Source organism: Mytilus edulis, unplaced genomic scaffold, assembly GCF_963676685.1.
Source record: "Mytilus edulis unplaced genomic scaffold, xbMytEdul2.2 SCAFFOLD_2143, whole genome shotgun sequence".
NCBI classification, from domain to species: Eukaryota; Metazoa; Mollusca; class Bivalvia; order Mytilida; family Mytilidae; genus Mytilus; species Mytilus edulis.
In genome coordinates, this window is record NW_027268393.1 from 1,012 (window position 1) to 17,230 (window position 16,219).

The 16,219-nt window shown below is 30.3% G+C and overlaps 1 protein-coding gene across 1 annotated transcript; it reads right to left on the reverse strand.

Moving 5' to 3' along the window:
* Positions 1–685: 685 nt before the first annotated feature.
* Positions 686–14,315, reverse strand: LOC139507401 (DNA-directed RNA polymerase I subunit RPA49-like; the record flags this gene model as incomplete). Its single annotated transcript, XM_071295734.1, is given in 9 exon segments — positions 686–776; positions 1,701–1,839; positions 1,998–2,013; positions 3,047–3,143; positions 8,880–8,966; positions 10,605–10,752; positions 11,261–11,331; positions 13,951–14,036; positions 14,240–14,315. Coding segments are annotated over 8 exon segments (698 nt in total), but the record flags the coding sequence as incomplete, so codon positions are not given.
* Between the last annotated feature and the right edge of the window lie 1,904 nt (positions 14,316–16,219).

Sequence of the window (16,219 nt, forward strand, 5' to 3'; positions counted from 1 at the left end):
TCATGCCAGTTTTTTTTTCAAAAGACAATTGTTTATAGTTACTGCCAAATATTGAACATGTAAGCAGGGTCTTTGAGATGAATCATATTCTCTTATTAGGCCTAAGAATTCCATTTTTCTAATCCATTTTGAGAGATGTTATTCAAAAGATTGTAATACCAACTGACACAAAGTGTTGCAATACATATACCATTGGCTAAGGGAAGAGGAAAGTTGAACATTAGATTGATTTCTCATTCAGTTTAACACATGACAAAGTAAATAAATTCATCATAGATACCAGGATTAAATTTTGTATTTAAGCTAGATGTGCGTTTTATCTACAAAAGACTCATTAGTGACGCTCGAATCCAAAAAACTTGAAAAAGCCCAATAAAGTACGAAGTTGAAGAGCATTGAGGAGCAAAATTCCTAAATGTTTTGCCAAATACAGCTAAGGTTATCTATTCCTGAGGTAGAAAATCCTTAGTTAGTATATCAAAAATTCAAAAGTTTTGTAAACAGTTAATTTATAAATATGACCATATCAATGATAATTCGTGTCAGCACAGAAGAGCTTATTACTGGGCTGGTGATATCCTCGGGGAATTAAAACTCCACTAGCAAGTGGCATCGACCAGTGGTTGTAAATAAACTCATCATAGACACCAGGATAAAATTTTGTATTTACGCAATTGTCATTTACCTTACTTCTCTTTTTCCTGAGTCTGCTAGTAACGTAAAGTCATCATATATCTGTTTTTTTACTTTATCTGGCCATTCTTTTGGCAGAGGATCTGTAAAATAATTAAATTACCTCCCTTTGAATGAAGATGGTAAAATAACATTTCAAAAGTTTTTATTACCCGTTTTCACCTGTGTTCTTTTTATAACAATACTTATTTGCTTAATTAACAAAAACCTTTTTCCCTAATAAAGAATGTGTTCCCTGATTTTGCTAGTGTATAATTTGAATATTATCTTTAAATAAGTCCAAACCATAAAAAATCATGCAAAATGTTTGTTTCTACCACATCTTGTTGCCTATTTAAGGTTATTTTAGACATGTAGGTGTCACCTATTGACTTCTGATTGATATATTTCAAAATCTTAACATAAATTCTAAATCTCATTTATATCACCTATTAAACTTTTTGATTATTAACCAAATGTCTTTTTGATTGAGTTAAGCCATTGCAATTGATACGTTAATGTAATGTTACATTACTGTCTCAGGTTAGGGTTAAGGTAGGTGTCTGTTCAAACATTTAAATTTGCTGTACCTGAGTCCTAAGTCAGGAGCCTGATGTTAGGTGGTTGTCTTTTGTTGGTGTGGTTCATAAGTGTTTCTTGTTTTTTATGTAGATAAGATCATTTGTTTTCTTGTTTTACATTATTCCTTTTGGGGCCCTTTATAGCTTACTGTTTGGTGTGAGCTAAGGCTCTGTGTAGAAGGACCTACTTGGAAATACATAATCGTTTACTTTTTATACATTTTGACTTGGATGGAAGAAGTTTCATTGATACTCATACCACATCTTAATAAATAAGATATTTTTTTCATTCCTTTGGTTGTCTTTCAGATATTTGTTGTTGGGTAATTATTTCACTGATGTGTACCTCCTTTTATTCATACACAAGTACATTTGTCTGTCACATAAACTGTCAAACATGGAAAATTGTCATTTACAAAAGACAATGCTTGTACATCATGTACATACTTTTTGTTTTGAAATCTTTGGCTGGTTTCATGAAGACATTCATAAGATAATGTAGATACATAAGTATCTTAGACTTGTACCATCTCTGGTCTGTCGATGAAGGCAACACTGACAAGTGGTTCAGTATGTATTTGGATATCTAATAATAAAAATATACAAATTATTATAAAAAAATTTAAGACTTGCATTGAATACTGTAAATTCAATATCATTGCAAGGTTTTTATTTTGACAAATAATGTGGCGGGGTGTGCATCACAATAAATATAACTTGCATTATGATATCCAAATTATATACCTGATGCATCTTTTCCCTAAATTTCAATAATCAATCTTGCATTTTTGTCCATTCTTCCAAAATCAAATTTTTACATGTATGCAATAATTTAAGAAAAACAGTATTTCAGTAATAAACAGTAATAATCACTTATCACTTTAACTACTTAGTAATGCTAGATATCATCATCATGCGTTAGACCTTATTGGTATTTCAGAAATTGCAACACTTGACCAGAGATTTTGGTTCATTTGACATCATGCATCAATCACTTTTGCATTGAAGGTTAGACTTTTTCTTAAAACAACAAATTTTCACAGTAATGTCTGTGATGGGCAATATGGGGAAAATATAGTGGAAGTTACATTTTTTTATTTTAAAATTTCCTTCCCCATATGCTACCAATGAGTTTAATACTGGAACAACACCAAATGATTTATATAAGATTTTCCAATTCAGTATTGTTTATTGAAGATAAAAATAAAAAGACACATCTTTGAATAAAAGAACATTGCACAATATATTTCAAGACAATAATGTCAATATCCTGCCTTGAAAAAACAGCTCATATAACATATAAGTCTAAATCAACACGAACATAAACCATAAAAACTTGAGAAAAAATTAATGATTGTTGCTCTGCATCATATATATTTTCAATTGCAGGATTCTTATACAATATAATGTTCAGAATAGTATCAGCTGGATTTCTCTGGTGGGTGGTTGAATTTCTACAGGACTTATTTTTAGCAATAAATATTTTTCTCTGCAAATTAATTAATATCCACAGGAACTTAATGATTTATTTAGAAAAGTTATTTATTTGCCATTACTAAAAATAAACAATGAAAGTCCAAAACAACTATACAAAAATAAGATTCATCAGAATATTCCTGACAATAGGTACAATTAAAACAGGTATTCTTATAAACCCTCATTTTTGTGCAATCTTTTATAACAAAACTGCAATAATAAATGCATTCAATAATTTCTGAATAAACAGTCAAATTTTTCTACATATTTCTTTTTTGTTTTATGTAAAACCTAAAGCTGTTGTGCAAATTACTTACTCCTCTTTTACATTCCATTCTTTGATCTGTTTTTTATTGGAATCATAGAATAGTTGAGCTGGAGTCATCATTGAATCCATTGCCTCTTGATTTAACACTGAAATAAATAAATATGAGATATCATTTGTCTAATTATAGATTTGTAAATGTCTAAGTAAGTCTAAAAAAAATTATTCAATATCTCTTAGTCGTTAGCATAATATGTGAACTGTATGGATAAAAAATGATGTGAGACAGCAACCAAAAGAAATAAAAGAACACCAACGGGAGAACTAGAAGTAGCCTGCAGGCATTATTTTATGTATCATTCTTTTCTGTTATAATTTCAGACAGTAATAGTGTTAAACAAAAATATACTTATAGTAACTGTGATCCTGACATCAAGATGTAGTTATGGTCATAATGTCTAAAGAAAATGTAATTTTAGTAACTATGACCTTGACTTTGAATGTAGTGACCTCAATATCTAGAGGTCATCTTGTCATTATAAGTGACTATATATGTATCTGGTACATGTACAGCATCTTAGAACAACTTCTCTTTACACTTGCTAATTCATTTCTAGTTAGTATGACCTTAACCTTGAACCATGTGACTTCAATATAAATATGAATCTTTTCTCATTAAATGTGACCATATATTCTAAGAAAGTTGCACTAAGACATATGGTATATGATTCACTTTCCAGCACAAACTTCTGTCTATTTTTTGTAATTTTGACCATGATCTTGACCTACTGACCTCCTAAATCAATAATTATCTTTCCTTCATTATAAATGATCTTAATATCATCTGACATCAAATAAGATTGCAATCTGATATAGAGAGCTTGAGTTCACATCAAGAAACTAAATTGACTGATTTAGTGAATTGAAGACAGGTCAAAAACTACATTCCCATTAATTTGTAGCATTGGGTATAAAACAATAATCAAAAGATGTCTAGACTGCATCATCCAGATCACTTTTCCTTAAGCTGACAGCCAAAATGACAGGTAAAATGTAATACTATGTAAAAATGCTACAAATATTGGTAACACAACAACTTGTAAATTTGTTCAATAAGTTGTCTGTAATTTTTGCAATTAGCTTTGTACAATTACGTAACTGTGAATCAATAGCAAAGATAGGTAGATACGTCACTAATAAGTAGTGAATATTCATTAATCAGTCACATGACCGTACCTCATGCAAACAAATTGGTAATAACAATGGCATACATTCAAGATTTTATGTAAATAAATTAAACTGATGAAGATATTAATCGAGCAAAAATATATTTAAATGATTTGAAACTGGAAATATCCAACTGAAGAGATGGAATAAGTGCTGTGGTGTTAAAACTTTGGAAAACTATCAGAACTTCTATAAAGCAAGTGACCTCGTTGCAATACGCCTATTTCTTTTGTTGACATGTTTTACCTGAGCTACAAATTGTCGATCCTTCAAATATCGGAAGGTGAACTTTGTCACCAGGCTTTGATTGCAAGTTGACATGCTACGACACACCTTTTTCATTGACACAGTGACAATTATGGAAATTATATGCAATTTTACACACAATTCTTTCTTTACATGATTTACACACGTGTGGGGTGTTTACTTAAACATCTCGATAGGTAAAATACAAGAAATATTCATTCATCTAATATAAATTAAATGAACAATATAAAATCTGTGAATATAAGGAAGATAACTACTATTTTACCAGATACAGCCTGCCAATGAGACAACTCTAGATCTCTAACACTTATATATATGTCACATTGAACTGCAAGCTATACAGTGTGCTCAAATATTTTTTCTCTCTGGAGAAACCATAACATACTCTTATTTAAACATATAAAAGATTTAAAGATGTAGAAGGATGTTAAGGTATAGCTATGGAACCGTAACTCTTATCCTTGTGATACATTTTTGACAATTTAAAGATGATAGAGTCTGTATTCCGCAAATTGTCAAAGAAAAAAACATATAAAAGCTATGGTTGTCCAGCGAGCAGAATGGCACACCATATTGAATTCAGCGTCGATCGATGGTTGTAAATGGTACAAAGAGAAAAAAAAAAGAAATCCTATACAATTAACCTGGGAACAGTACATCTATCCTACGTACAAAAAACAAATTAGTAACACAGCAACACACGACAACCACTGAAATACAGGCTCCTCACTTGGGTCAGGCACATAAATACAAACGTTACTGACGGATGAACGGACAGACAGAGGTAAACCAGTATACCTCCACTTTTTTAAAAGCAAGGGTATAAAAAAATACAGAGTGGATATGAACGGGTACCCAACAACAAAAAGACACTAAGTACAGATCTGATAGTACTCTGGAATACTGACAGCTAGTTCAAAGCCAATAACAAATAAAAAAAATTATGCATCTAAGACTAAATTATCAATCATACACATCCAACATCCAATAAAGACGTCATAAACAGTCAGAGAAAAATATGACCTTGTGCAATGCCAAGATACAGTAGTCGACAGCTTATAGATCCATGAAAGTGTATATATTTATAACAATATGTATTTTGAGTTATCTAGAATTGGTACATGCCAGGGTCTTTTATAGCCGACTATACAGTATAGGATTTTCTCATTGTTAAAGTATGTACAGTTGCCTTTAATTACTTACATCCACTTTGTTTAAACTATGGTGGATAGTTGTCTTATTAGCAATCATACCACATCTCTATACTTCTACGTACTCAATGTAAGATAATATTTTTTGTTTGATAATGAAAACTTCTGTCCGTATTTATGTTTGTACTTTTCAAAGAAACCCACATGTGCTTGTTACTCAAATAGTATTCTAAGAAAAAAATCACAGTGCTGCGTCTGTGTTCCTTATAATATTAAAGGAGTTTTGATTACGGTTTGACCTATGGACCTAGGCTTATCTTCATCAGGTATCTCTGGCCACCAGTTTTCATTTTAATAATACTAATAGAATTGATTATGGAAACGGGGAATATGTGAAAAAGACAACCCAACTTAAGCCGGAGCCACTAATGGGTTCAATGCAACGAGAACATCCCGCACCCGGAGGTGGGCTACAGTTGACTCCTTAACAAAAATGTTTACTAGTTCAAAAAATGGACTGCACACCTAACTCCGAAACATAAATGAAACAAAATTAAAAGTCATTAGAATGGTTCAAAGTTTTTTACCTATTGGACCAAATTTGTTGACAAAGTTAATTGGACAAGAACTTTTTGAAATGAGTTACACTGGTTGATCAGTGCCAGTTGTTACTGTCAATGTTTCTTTGGTTTTTTGTCAAATATAATTTTACTGGGACTATCTTTGGAAATATCTTTTTAACGTCAAAAGGGTTACCAAAAAAATATCTCAATCTCAAATCATACCACATACTTAGACTAAATCATCTTGTAAACAATGAAAAGACAGTGGCAGATTCAGAACTTTATATACAAGGGGGGGGGGGGGGGGGGGGGGCTCCATACATGCTTAAGTGATTCCCTATCTAATCAAAAAAATTTCCCACAAGAGGGGTCCCCAGCCCTCCTGGATCCGCATATGAAAGCTTTTTTTTTTTAGAAATATTTTGATTACGAGGACCAGCTGGGACTATTATAGTATAATAGTTGGGACTATTATAGTATAATAGTCCTGGTTATCGTCACTTAATTATTTGAACACCTAATTATAGTGTATATGAATATTAAAGTCATTAATGTCACTCGATTTTTAGAAGGGAAGTCGATTTGAGAGTTTGTGACACTGTCAGCAGCCGTTCCTTGTTCATGTCGATTATACACCTTTCTCAGGAAACGTCAACATTTTTCCGAAATGCGGCCTAATATTATTGTATAACACATTTGTATTTAGAACTTTGTAATGAACTCACTGTGACATTAAACTTATTTCAATAAATTCAAACAATTCATATGAATAGAGAATAAATACAGAAAAGACAACAAGTTAAAACAATATAACTGAAATGTGACATTTAATTAACGTGGTATAAAAAAAACTCCTTCCATCTCCTAACGATATATATCTTGAATCAATGTTACATCTGACATAAACACAATGTTTACTGCCTTCCATAATTTTCATTTTTCTGTTGAACTATCCATGGTTTTGTTTTAAAATACAATATTTATAACCTCATGCATGTTATTGTTTACAACGAAAACGATTTCCGCTTGCATGACATACGAACATTTTTATCAATGATGTCATTCTAAAAATAGCTTTACATTTATTTATAGTACAGTCGATCTTTGCTATTCTGAATATGATATTAAACTTTATCATGAAAATATTGGAAAGTCACTTATAACAATATTGGACATTTATCAGTTAGGGTTGTTGATTGTTGATTTAACATCTCGTTGACATTTGCTCCACAACTATATCAATCTTTTATTAGATCTAACGGAAAGTTTACTTTGATGTATGACATAAAATCATATCTATCCTTTTCCTGCTGTGTTAAACCATAATTACTCGGCTTTTGTTTTCACATGAAACTGACAGCACCTAACGTTATCCATATTTATGTCAGATTCACAATTCATTTATCCAGACTAGTTCCAGTAATCACTTATTTAATTATTGTTCGTTAAATTTCATTGAAATCAATATTTTTATTGCAAAAAGGTTTCAATTCTTGGTTCTTCTGATTGAAAATCCCAATCATGACTAACATCATTTATTAGAAGTTCACAAGACATTAAACTTTATGTGTAATAAGAGATAGGTGTTAACTGAGGTGTACCCAAAGCTAAAATTTCATAAATCATTGTATTCATTTGCTATTTTTGTCACTATGGTATGTTTTAATATTTCCCTTAAATATATATGAGATAACTGTTTGCATTAGAAGATTTCGTAGGCATGGTAATAGATGGATGAAAATCCATTTTGATAGTGGTCCATAATTGACACCAGTATACACATATTTCTTACCATCAAATCACAAACTGAACCCCAAAAAATTTTCAAATACATACTATTATCTAATGTAACTGAAAGAGAACACCTTTATATTCATTATTTTAAAATCAATACTGTAAATTCAGAAATTAATGCCTGCATTTATTATTGCAATTTTGTCATTTATTTTTTGCGATATTGAGAAAAATCCTTTTTAATTGATTCATATAAAAAAATTCAAAATGTGAGTTTAAATTATTGCGATTATAACCCTGTCGCATTTTTTGCAATAATAAAAACATCCCAATAATTTCTGAATTTACAGTAATATGATTCCTACAGAACTTTATGTGTACAACTTCACACTACCAATTGTTAAATTGACGTCCTGAAATTTATGGCTTTATTTAAGAATTGAATGCTATTTTTTGTAAATTTATTGGGGTGTAAAAGCGTTGACCGAAGTACATTTTACTAAAAATGTGCGCACGGTCAACGCTTTTACAACCCTATAAAGTTACAAAAAAAGGCATTCAATACTTATAATTACATTTATGCCTATGGGATCATGAAAACACGCCTTTTATCAAGTTTTTATTTCATTTACCTGTGCACTTTATTGTGGGACCTGGTGTCATCATGAATGAAAAGTTGCATTGTGTAATGCAATTGATTAAGGAATATCACGAGATTGCTAGTTAGCCAATCAGAATAACGTATTACAATGAAACATACATCTAATGTAATTATTCAATCATGATGAATTCTAAAACAGGGCAATGTAATTCTTTCTGATCTCCTTTAAAATACAGAAATAAAACACACCTTTTCAGAACTTTTTTTACATGAATATTACTTTGAGAAACCACAAATGTAGCCAGCGCTTGTCAAAATAGAAAACTTAATTGTCTTTCTTACCACTTTCTAATGGGTACACATCTTTTGGTGTTTCACCATCTTTGTAATATACAGGAAGTAATGTTGACTGCTGTTCATCCTTATTCACTGAATAATAAAATTTAAAAACATAAATACTGCTGTTCATCCTTATTCACTGAATAATAAAATTTAAAAACATAAATAACAAGTGAAACTGCGAGCTACTGCTCACTGATGATACCCCCGCCGCAAGTGGATAATATTAATAGTGTAAAAATATGCAAGTGTTCGGTAAACAGGAAGTTGTCGAGTGATGAATCTGAAAACGCATCACACGGTATAGCTGACTTATAAAAATCCTGAAACCAAATTTCAGAAATCCTTGTATTGTAGTTCCTGAGAAAAATGTGACGAAAATTTTCAACTTGGCTATCATGTGTAAAATCAGACAAGTGTTCGGTAAACAGGAAGTTGTCAAGTGATGAATCTGAAAACGTATCACACGGTATGGCTGACATATATAAATGTTGATACCAAATTACAGAAAGGGTGGATGTGTAGTTCCTGAGAAAAATGTGACGAAAGTTTCATGGGACGAACTGACTGACGGACGGACTGACAGACAGAGGTAAAACAGTATACCCCCCCTTTTTTAAAGCGGGGGTATAAATATAAAACAATTCTTATATGCCTTTCTCTATATGTTTTTAGGTAAATTTTTCAGATGCTGTTGACCTTAACAGGTTTTTAATTAACAAGTTTTTAAGGTATTTTGGTGTACAGTATATATCTAATCAGAATATTATTTCGTTTGTTCTATAACATTTACATTTTTCTAGATTATATATATTTTTTTTTTGTAATTTTAAGGTAAGACAATCCATCAAATATATATGGATTTTACTAAATTACCGGTATTTTAACAATAACAAAAAAATTCTCATAGAAAAACAACTTTATAGTACATTCGATGTTGTAATTATAGCAGTAATGACTAGATCTACGAAATTAACAAGTAAACACTTTAAATTCGTTTTTAACTTCACGCAATAAAAAATAATCCTGTCAATTTGCATTGTAAATTGATTTATTGGAAGCAATAATATCCAAATCAATCTTATTCTGTGAGCTTAATTGATTTATATTCGTCAATTAGAGAACTGTTACACAAGTGTTATTTTCCTATTTTACGTAAAGAGAATACTAATTGGTCATACGGGATGGACAAACTTGTTATTAAAAGATTAGTATACCCAGAACACAGAATTAAAAAACAATTTATTTCAATATGGTGTAAGCGTTGACACATATTGTTGTTTCTCCATTATCTATTTTACACTATTTTATTCTTTTTACAGAAAAGTATGACCCTCAATGAAATCTCAAATCCATAGATAAAAACTATTTGAAAAGACAAAAATAAAACCTAATTTATTTTGATCCAAATTATGAGCTTGAGGTGGCACTTATTGTTTATCACCATTCCTCTTGATAACCAAAAAACTGCATTTATCTGGATGAAACATTAATTTTAAAATAAAACTAATTAGCAATGAAACCTGAAAAGACAGTCACAACAAAAAGGCTCTTCCAAGTAAGTGAAACCTCAAGAAACAGTCTTTACGTTCTATAAATAAAACTTTATTAAGAAACCATTATTTATAAAAAAAATAATTAGCAATGAAACCCGAAAATACCCTAACAACAAAAAACTCTTCAACAATGAATCAATAAAACTTTATTAAGAAATGATGACATAAATACCTGGCTTGTGTTTATTTTGAGATGCAGCAACTGTGACAACAGAGTTGAGAGATTTTTCTAAGGCTTCTCCATGGATTTCATTTCGTAATCGCGATCCCATGGCTTGCTTTTTCTTCTTACTACCAAAGTTAGCTGTCAAATCGTCAATCTGTAATAACATTACACAATTTTAATCAACTTTTCAATGATGCAATTCTACTCCAATGTTTTCTGGTTGACAGACCTCAAGTAATATATTAAAAAAAAAGAAAGATATGTCATACGAAACACTTGAAGAAATTGACATTTCATGCAGATTGAATATATTGAAATATGCCATATTTGATGGATCTAATATTTTACCACTTCCACAAATCTATGAAATAAATATATCAATTCAATATATTGAAACTGTCAGACTTATATTACTCATACTTTCATTTCCTTTCTATATTTATATGACTTATTCACCCCAGACTATTTGGACTATTTGAAGTTAACAAGAATAAAACAAACAAATTTGAAGGATGCAACAATTTTTATGTTTCATGCACAAAACAGTTTATATCTCATAAGAAATTCAAAATTGCTGTTAGGATTTTTTTATTAATCGTATGGAAAGGTGAAAGATTATTATGTTTAAGAATTTGAAACCTTTCAACTAAGTGTTTCCTCACCCTTTGTTTGTATGTTTTATCACCATTAGCAGGTAAGGCGATTTGACTTCTCTCAGCTTCTTCTTGGAAATCTACAACAATTAGATATATAGATATACATGTATGTAAAATAAGTTTGTAATATTAGAATTTTAATTATCAAAGAATGATTATACAAAATTCAAATAAATGCCTATCTTTGATTGGTTTCAATTATGGTAAAATGATGTCATATTGGTGACTATATGTTGGAAACGGTTACATTTTTGTCCTGTCTAATATGAAGTTTTTACAATAAAAAAACTGAGAAAAAAAACACAAGATTAACATATTCTCTATCTATTGCCAATGGGTAACAATATTTCTTATCTTTTGATATTAATATCTTTGATATTAATAATGTTTAACATCCTTGTCTTAGCTCCAACAAAGAAAATCTAAGTTTAAACTATGTTTTAACTATAGTGGCCTATGGCTGTTTTCTGCTCTTTGATCAGGTCATTGTCTCTTTAACACATTCCCCATTTCCGTTCTCAATTTTATGATTTGACAAAACACCATTACTAACTCACGAAAGAAAGGTATATTGTCTAAAGCAATAAATCACAAAGAAATATTTAACTGAAAATATGACAGTTTATAAATCTTTAAAAGGAAGCGTATGTTGGGGCATTAAATAACCTAGATAATCTGTTTAAAACATTAGAGTCTGGTATATAACATCTTGTCTAGTTCGCAGGTACAGATAGGTCTAAACTACAAAAGAATCTGTAGATGTGTGGGTTTAAAATTAAAGATGTCGTTCATGATGTATCAACTAGTTAAAGTACAACTCTGTAAAATCAAATATTCTAACTAAGAGGAACAATTTCAATTCTAAAGTTTTTATTTTAATTCCAATTTATTCACTACATTTAGCGCTTTAAAACCAGGTTTAATCCACCATTTTCTACATTTGAAAATGCCTGTACCAAGTCAGGAATATGAAAGTTGTTGTCCATTCCTTTGATGTGTTTTATCGTTTGATTTTACCATTTGATTAGGGACTTTCCATTTTGAATTTTCCTCAGAGTTTAGTAATTTTGTAATTTTACTTTTTACAAGTAAATATGAACATGATGAATGACAGTTAAATTCTTTATAATTAGAATCAATCTAATATGCTATAAAATTGATTATGAATGGATCTTCATTCAATATTTACTAAATGATGAAGTGATTGAACCAGTGGTTAATAACATCGGCTGTTGTTATTCAAGGATAAAAATGAATACTGTAAATTTAGAAAAAATTGTTGCAATGTTTTTATTATGGCGAAAAACGCGACCAAGTTGTAAACACAATAATTAAATCTCGCATTTTGAAATATTTTGTATGAATTTAACAGGATTTTTCTCAAAATCATAAAAATTAAAAGCGTGTATAAGTCTAAAATGACAAATTCGCAACAATAAATGCACGCAATAATTTTTTCTCGCTACATTGAAGACCCATTGGTGGCCTTCGGCTGTTGTCTGCTCTATGGTCGAGTTGTTGTCGCTTTGACACATTCCCCATTTCCTTTCAGTTTCTCAATTTTATATCAAAACAATTTTTATGATATGTTTTTACTCAAAAAGGAGTAATTTTGGGAAGGGCCAAATTTGTCCTTGAATATTAAGTCCATAGTTTGAACATAACAAATATTTTAAATTTAAGGAAAAAAACTGAAAAAATTAAAATATAACTATTTTTGTTAAGCTTTTTTTTATAAGGAGTTAATATTCACAATCTATAAAGGCAAAAAGTAGAGATTTGATGAAATTTGACAAACTTCCCTGAATTTCTACCAAAGTTTTGCCTAGGAAACACAGTGCAGGCTTCAACAAACAAAATATTTAAGTCAGATATACATGTTAAATTTATACATCAGATTTTAGCTTAAAATATCTTTTTAGACGCATTGGCTCTATGGTTCTAGTCCAATCAATCAAAGAAAATTTATGTTTTCTTGAAACTTTGTGGAAAATCAAGATGTGTGCTCTAACATCTCTAATTTTGTGATTTCAAAAAAAGAACACTTATATATATATGTCAATGTTTGTAAATTTCCAACAAAAAGATAGATTTCCAAAGAGTAATTGCAATATTGGTCAATAGATCCTAACTTAAAATTTTAGCTAAAAATAAAAGCCTTTTTACCTCATATACACTTTGCCATGTATGTAATTGTGGAGTTTTAAGTTTAATTATCTATTATGTTTTCAAATTCAATCGATTATCATTATTAGACAAATTGAATACGAGATACCATTAGAATAATTTAACCTAAATTTTTTGGGAAATGTTTTCACTAGTTTCGAAGGGGGTGATCTTTAAAAAAATATTCAATGACTGATAATAATGGACGAGAAAGTACGCCAAGAAACTGAAGAAGCATTATGACCTGGTGAGCTAAAATTGATATATATGTATCAATGGTTTACAGACCCTAAGCCAGGTCTCTCGGTCATTAAACTTTACTCAGTACTCCGAGTACAAAATAAGTGCTCGAAACACAAAATCCAGTATTTTGATTGGTTGATTCTTGAGTCTTAGTACAAAAATCGTGCTCAAAAGTTTTATGACCGCAAGGCTAGGGCTTTCAGAGGGTATCATCCAAATCTCCTTACACCGTGGCTATTAGTGTGATTCAGATGACACTAAAATTGAGATAGATGATAAGTACTTACCTGGTTGTTTTGGGACCATTTGAATTATTTCTGAATCAAATACTTTCATTTTTCCTCGTTTTCTGTCTACTACACCAATATAATATCTAAAATGAAGACATTTCATAATTTTAATTATTATGCAACCAGATATCAAAACATAAATAAAAACATCTGTACCTTGTCCATACTTCATCTTTCATCATTATTTTCATGAAATAAAAGAAGATTTAAGTTAAAATGCTTATCACTAATACACATAAAATCATTATAAAAAGGAAACTGAAGATTAATGTTACATAAAAAATACCTGCAATAACTCTGTGCTTTACTGGCATCTGGTCCAAAATTCTTCCGACATATGACATAGTTTCAGTTTCTCCAACCTTTAAGTTAAATAAGATATATATACTGAATGATAAAATTTCATATCTCATACTGTATATATACATGCAGTTGGTTGTTGCTGTGGGAAAATAATAAAATGTAGATATAGAGCTCATGCAATACAAATGATCTGAAAATTTAGTTTAAATTTAAAATAAAATAAAAAGTGTGAAAATGAAGAGTTAATTTTATCATGTTCAAATTCAGCCATTGTCATTATTGTTGAACAAGCTATACTTGTCCTATGTTTTTTTGTTTAAATAAATTTGTTTGGATTTTATAAACAACCAACCCTTGACAAATCAAACAAAAATATGTGTCCTAATGACACTTTTCCCTTTTCACACTATCAAAAATCCATGTTCACAATGAACTACCATAAACAAAAAAAATAACCTGTTAAATTTTCATGTCTGGTAAGCAGCAAAATTAAGTTAATGTGAACTCAACTTTAATGGCTTCAATCTTGACACAAGTCTTCAGTCTGATACAAAAAGGGCAGATGCACTCACGGACATACACAGAACAAAAAACAGAATTTCCTCCAGTTATCAGGGGTATTAACATTTGTTTGTTATCCTTAAAGAAAAAACACTTTAGGCATGACAGTACTGTATTTTAAGAGTTACCAGCGTCAATTGGGGATTTGAAAGTTACAAATGCAGTTTAATTGGTGAAACAGAACCTGTTTTACAAATATTTGTGACCTGGTGACTATTAAATCAAAAAAAGTCTTTAAATACAGTACTGTTACTGTTATTCCTTATCTGATGCAACACTCTTCAATTGTTCAAAATTTAACATTTCAAAAATCCCATAAATCTTTTAAACATTGCTGCCATTGACTCTTACAGACAACTGTGAAATTATTGGTGACCGTCATTCAATCAAAATAAGCATTACATGTCTTGTCTACATAACTGCATTAGAAAAATTGGTAACAAAGTCATTGAAACACTAAAAGTAAAATTGTTACTATTATTGGATTTTATAAACAACCAACCCTTGACAAATCAAACAAAAATATGTGTCCTAATGCATAATGACACTATTCCCTTTTCACACTATCAAAAATCCATGTTGAACACAATGAACTACCATAAACAAAAAAAATAACCTGCTAAATTTTCATGTCTGGTAAGCAGCAAAATTAAGTTAATGTGAACTCAACTTTAATGGCTTCAGTCTGATACAGAAAGGGCAGATGCACTCACGGACATTCACAGAACAAAAAACAGAATTTCTTCCAGTTATCAGGGGTATTAACATTTGTTTGTTATCCTTAAAGAATAAACACTTTAGGCACGACAGTACTGTATTTTAAGAGTTACCAGCATCAATTGGGGATTTGAAAGTTACAAATGCAGTTTTAATTGGTGAAACAGAACCTGTTTTACAGATATTTGTGACCTGGTGACTATTAAATCAAAAAAAGTCTTTAAATACAGTGTTACTGTTATTCCTTATCTAATGCAACACTCTTCAATTGTTCAAAACTTAACATTTCAAAAATCCCATAAATCTTTTAAACATTGCTGCCATTGACTCTTACAGACAACTGTGAAATTATTGGTGACAGCTGTCATTCAATCAAAATAAGCATTACATGTCTTGTCTACATAATTGCATTAGAAAAATTGGTAACAAAGTCATTGAAACACTAAAAGTAAAATGGTTACTATTAGAGGTCGGTCATTTACAAACGTGTCAACCGTATCGTATATGGTGACGTATCCGCATGTGCAGATATATCAAAAACTATTATGTGACCCCGAGCTTATTAATAAGACCATACTTCATTTAAAAAAAACCTAATTGGAATCTCTTCGAAACAATCAAACATACACTTTCAATATTTGTGATAGTGGTGTTTTGTAAAACAAAAATAAGGGGTTCTATCAAC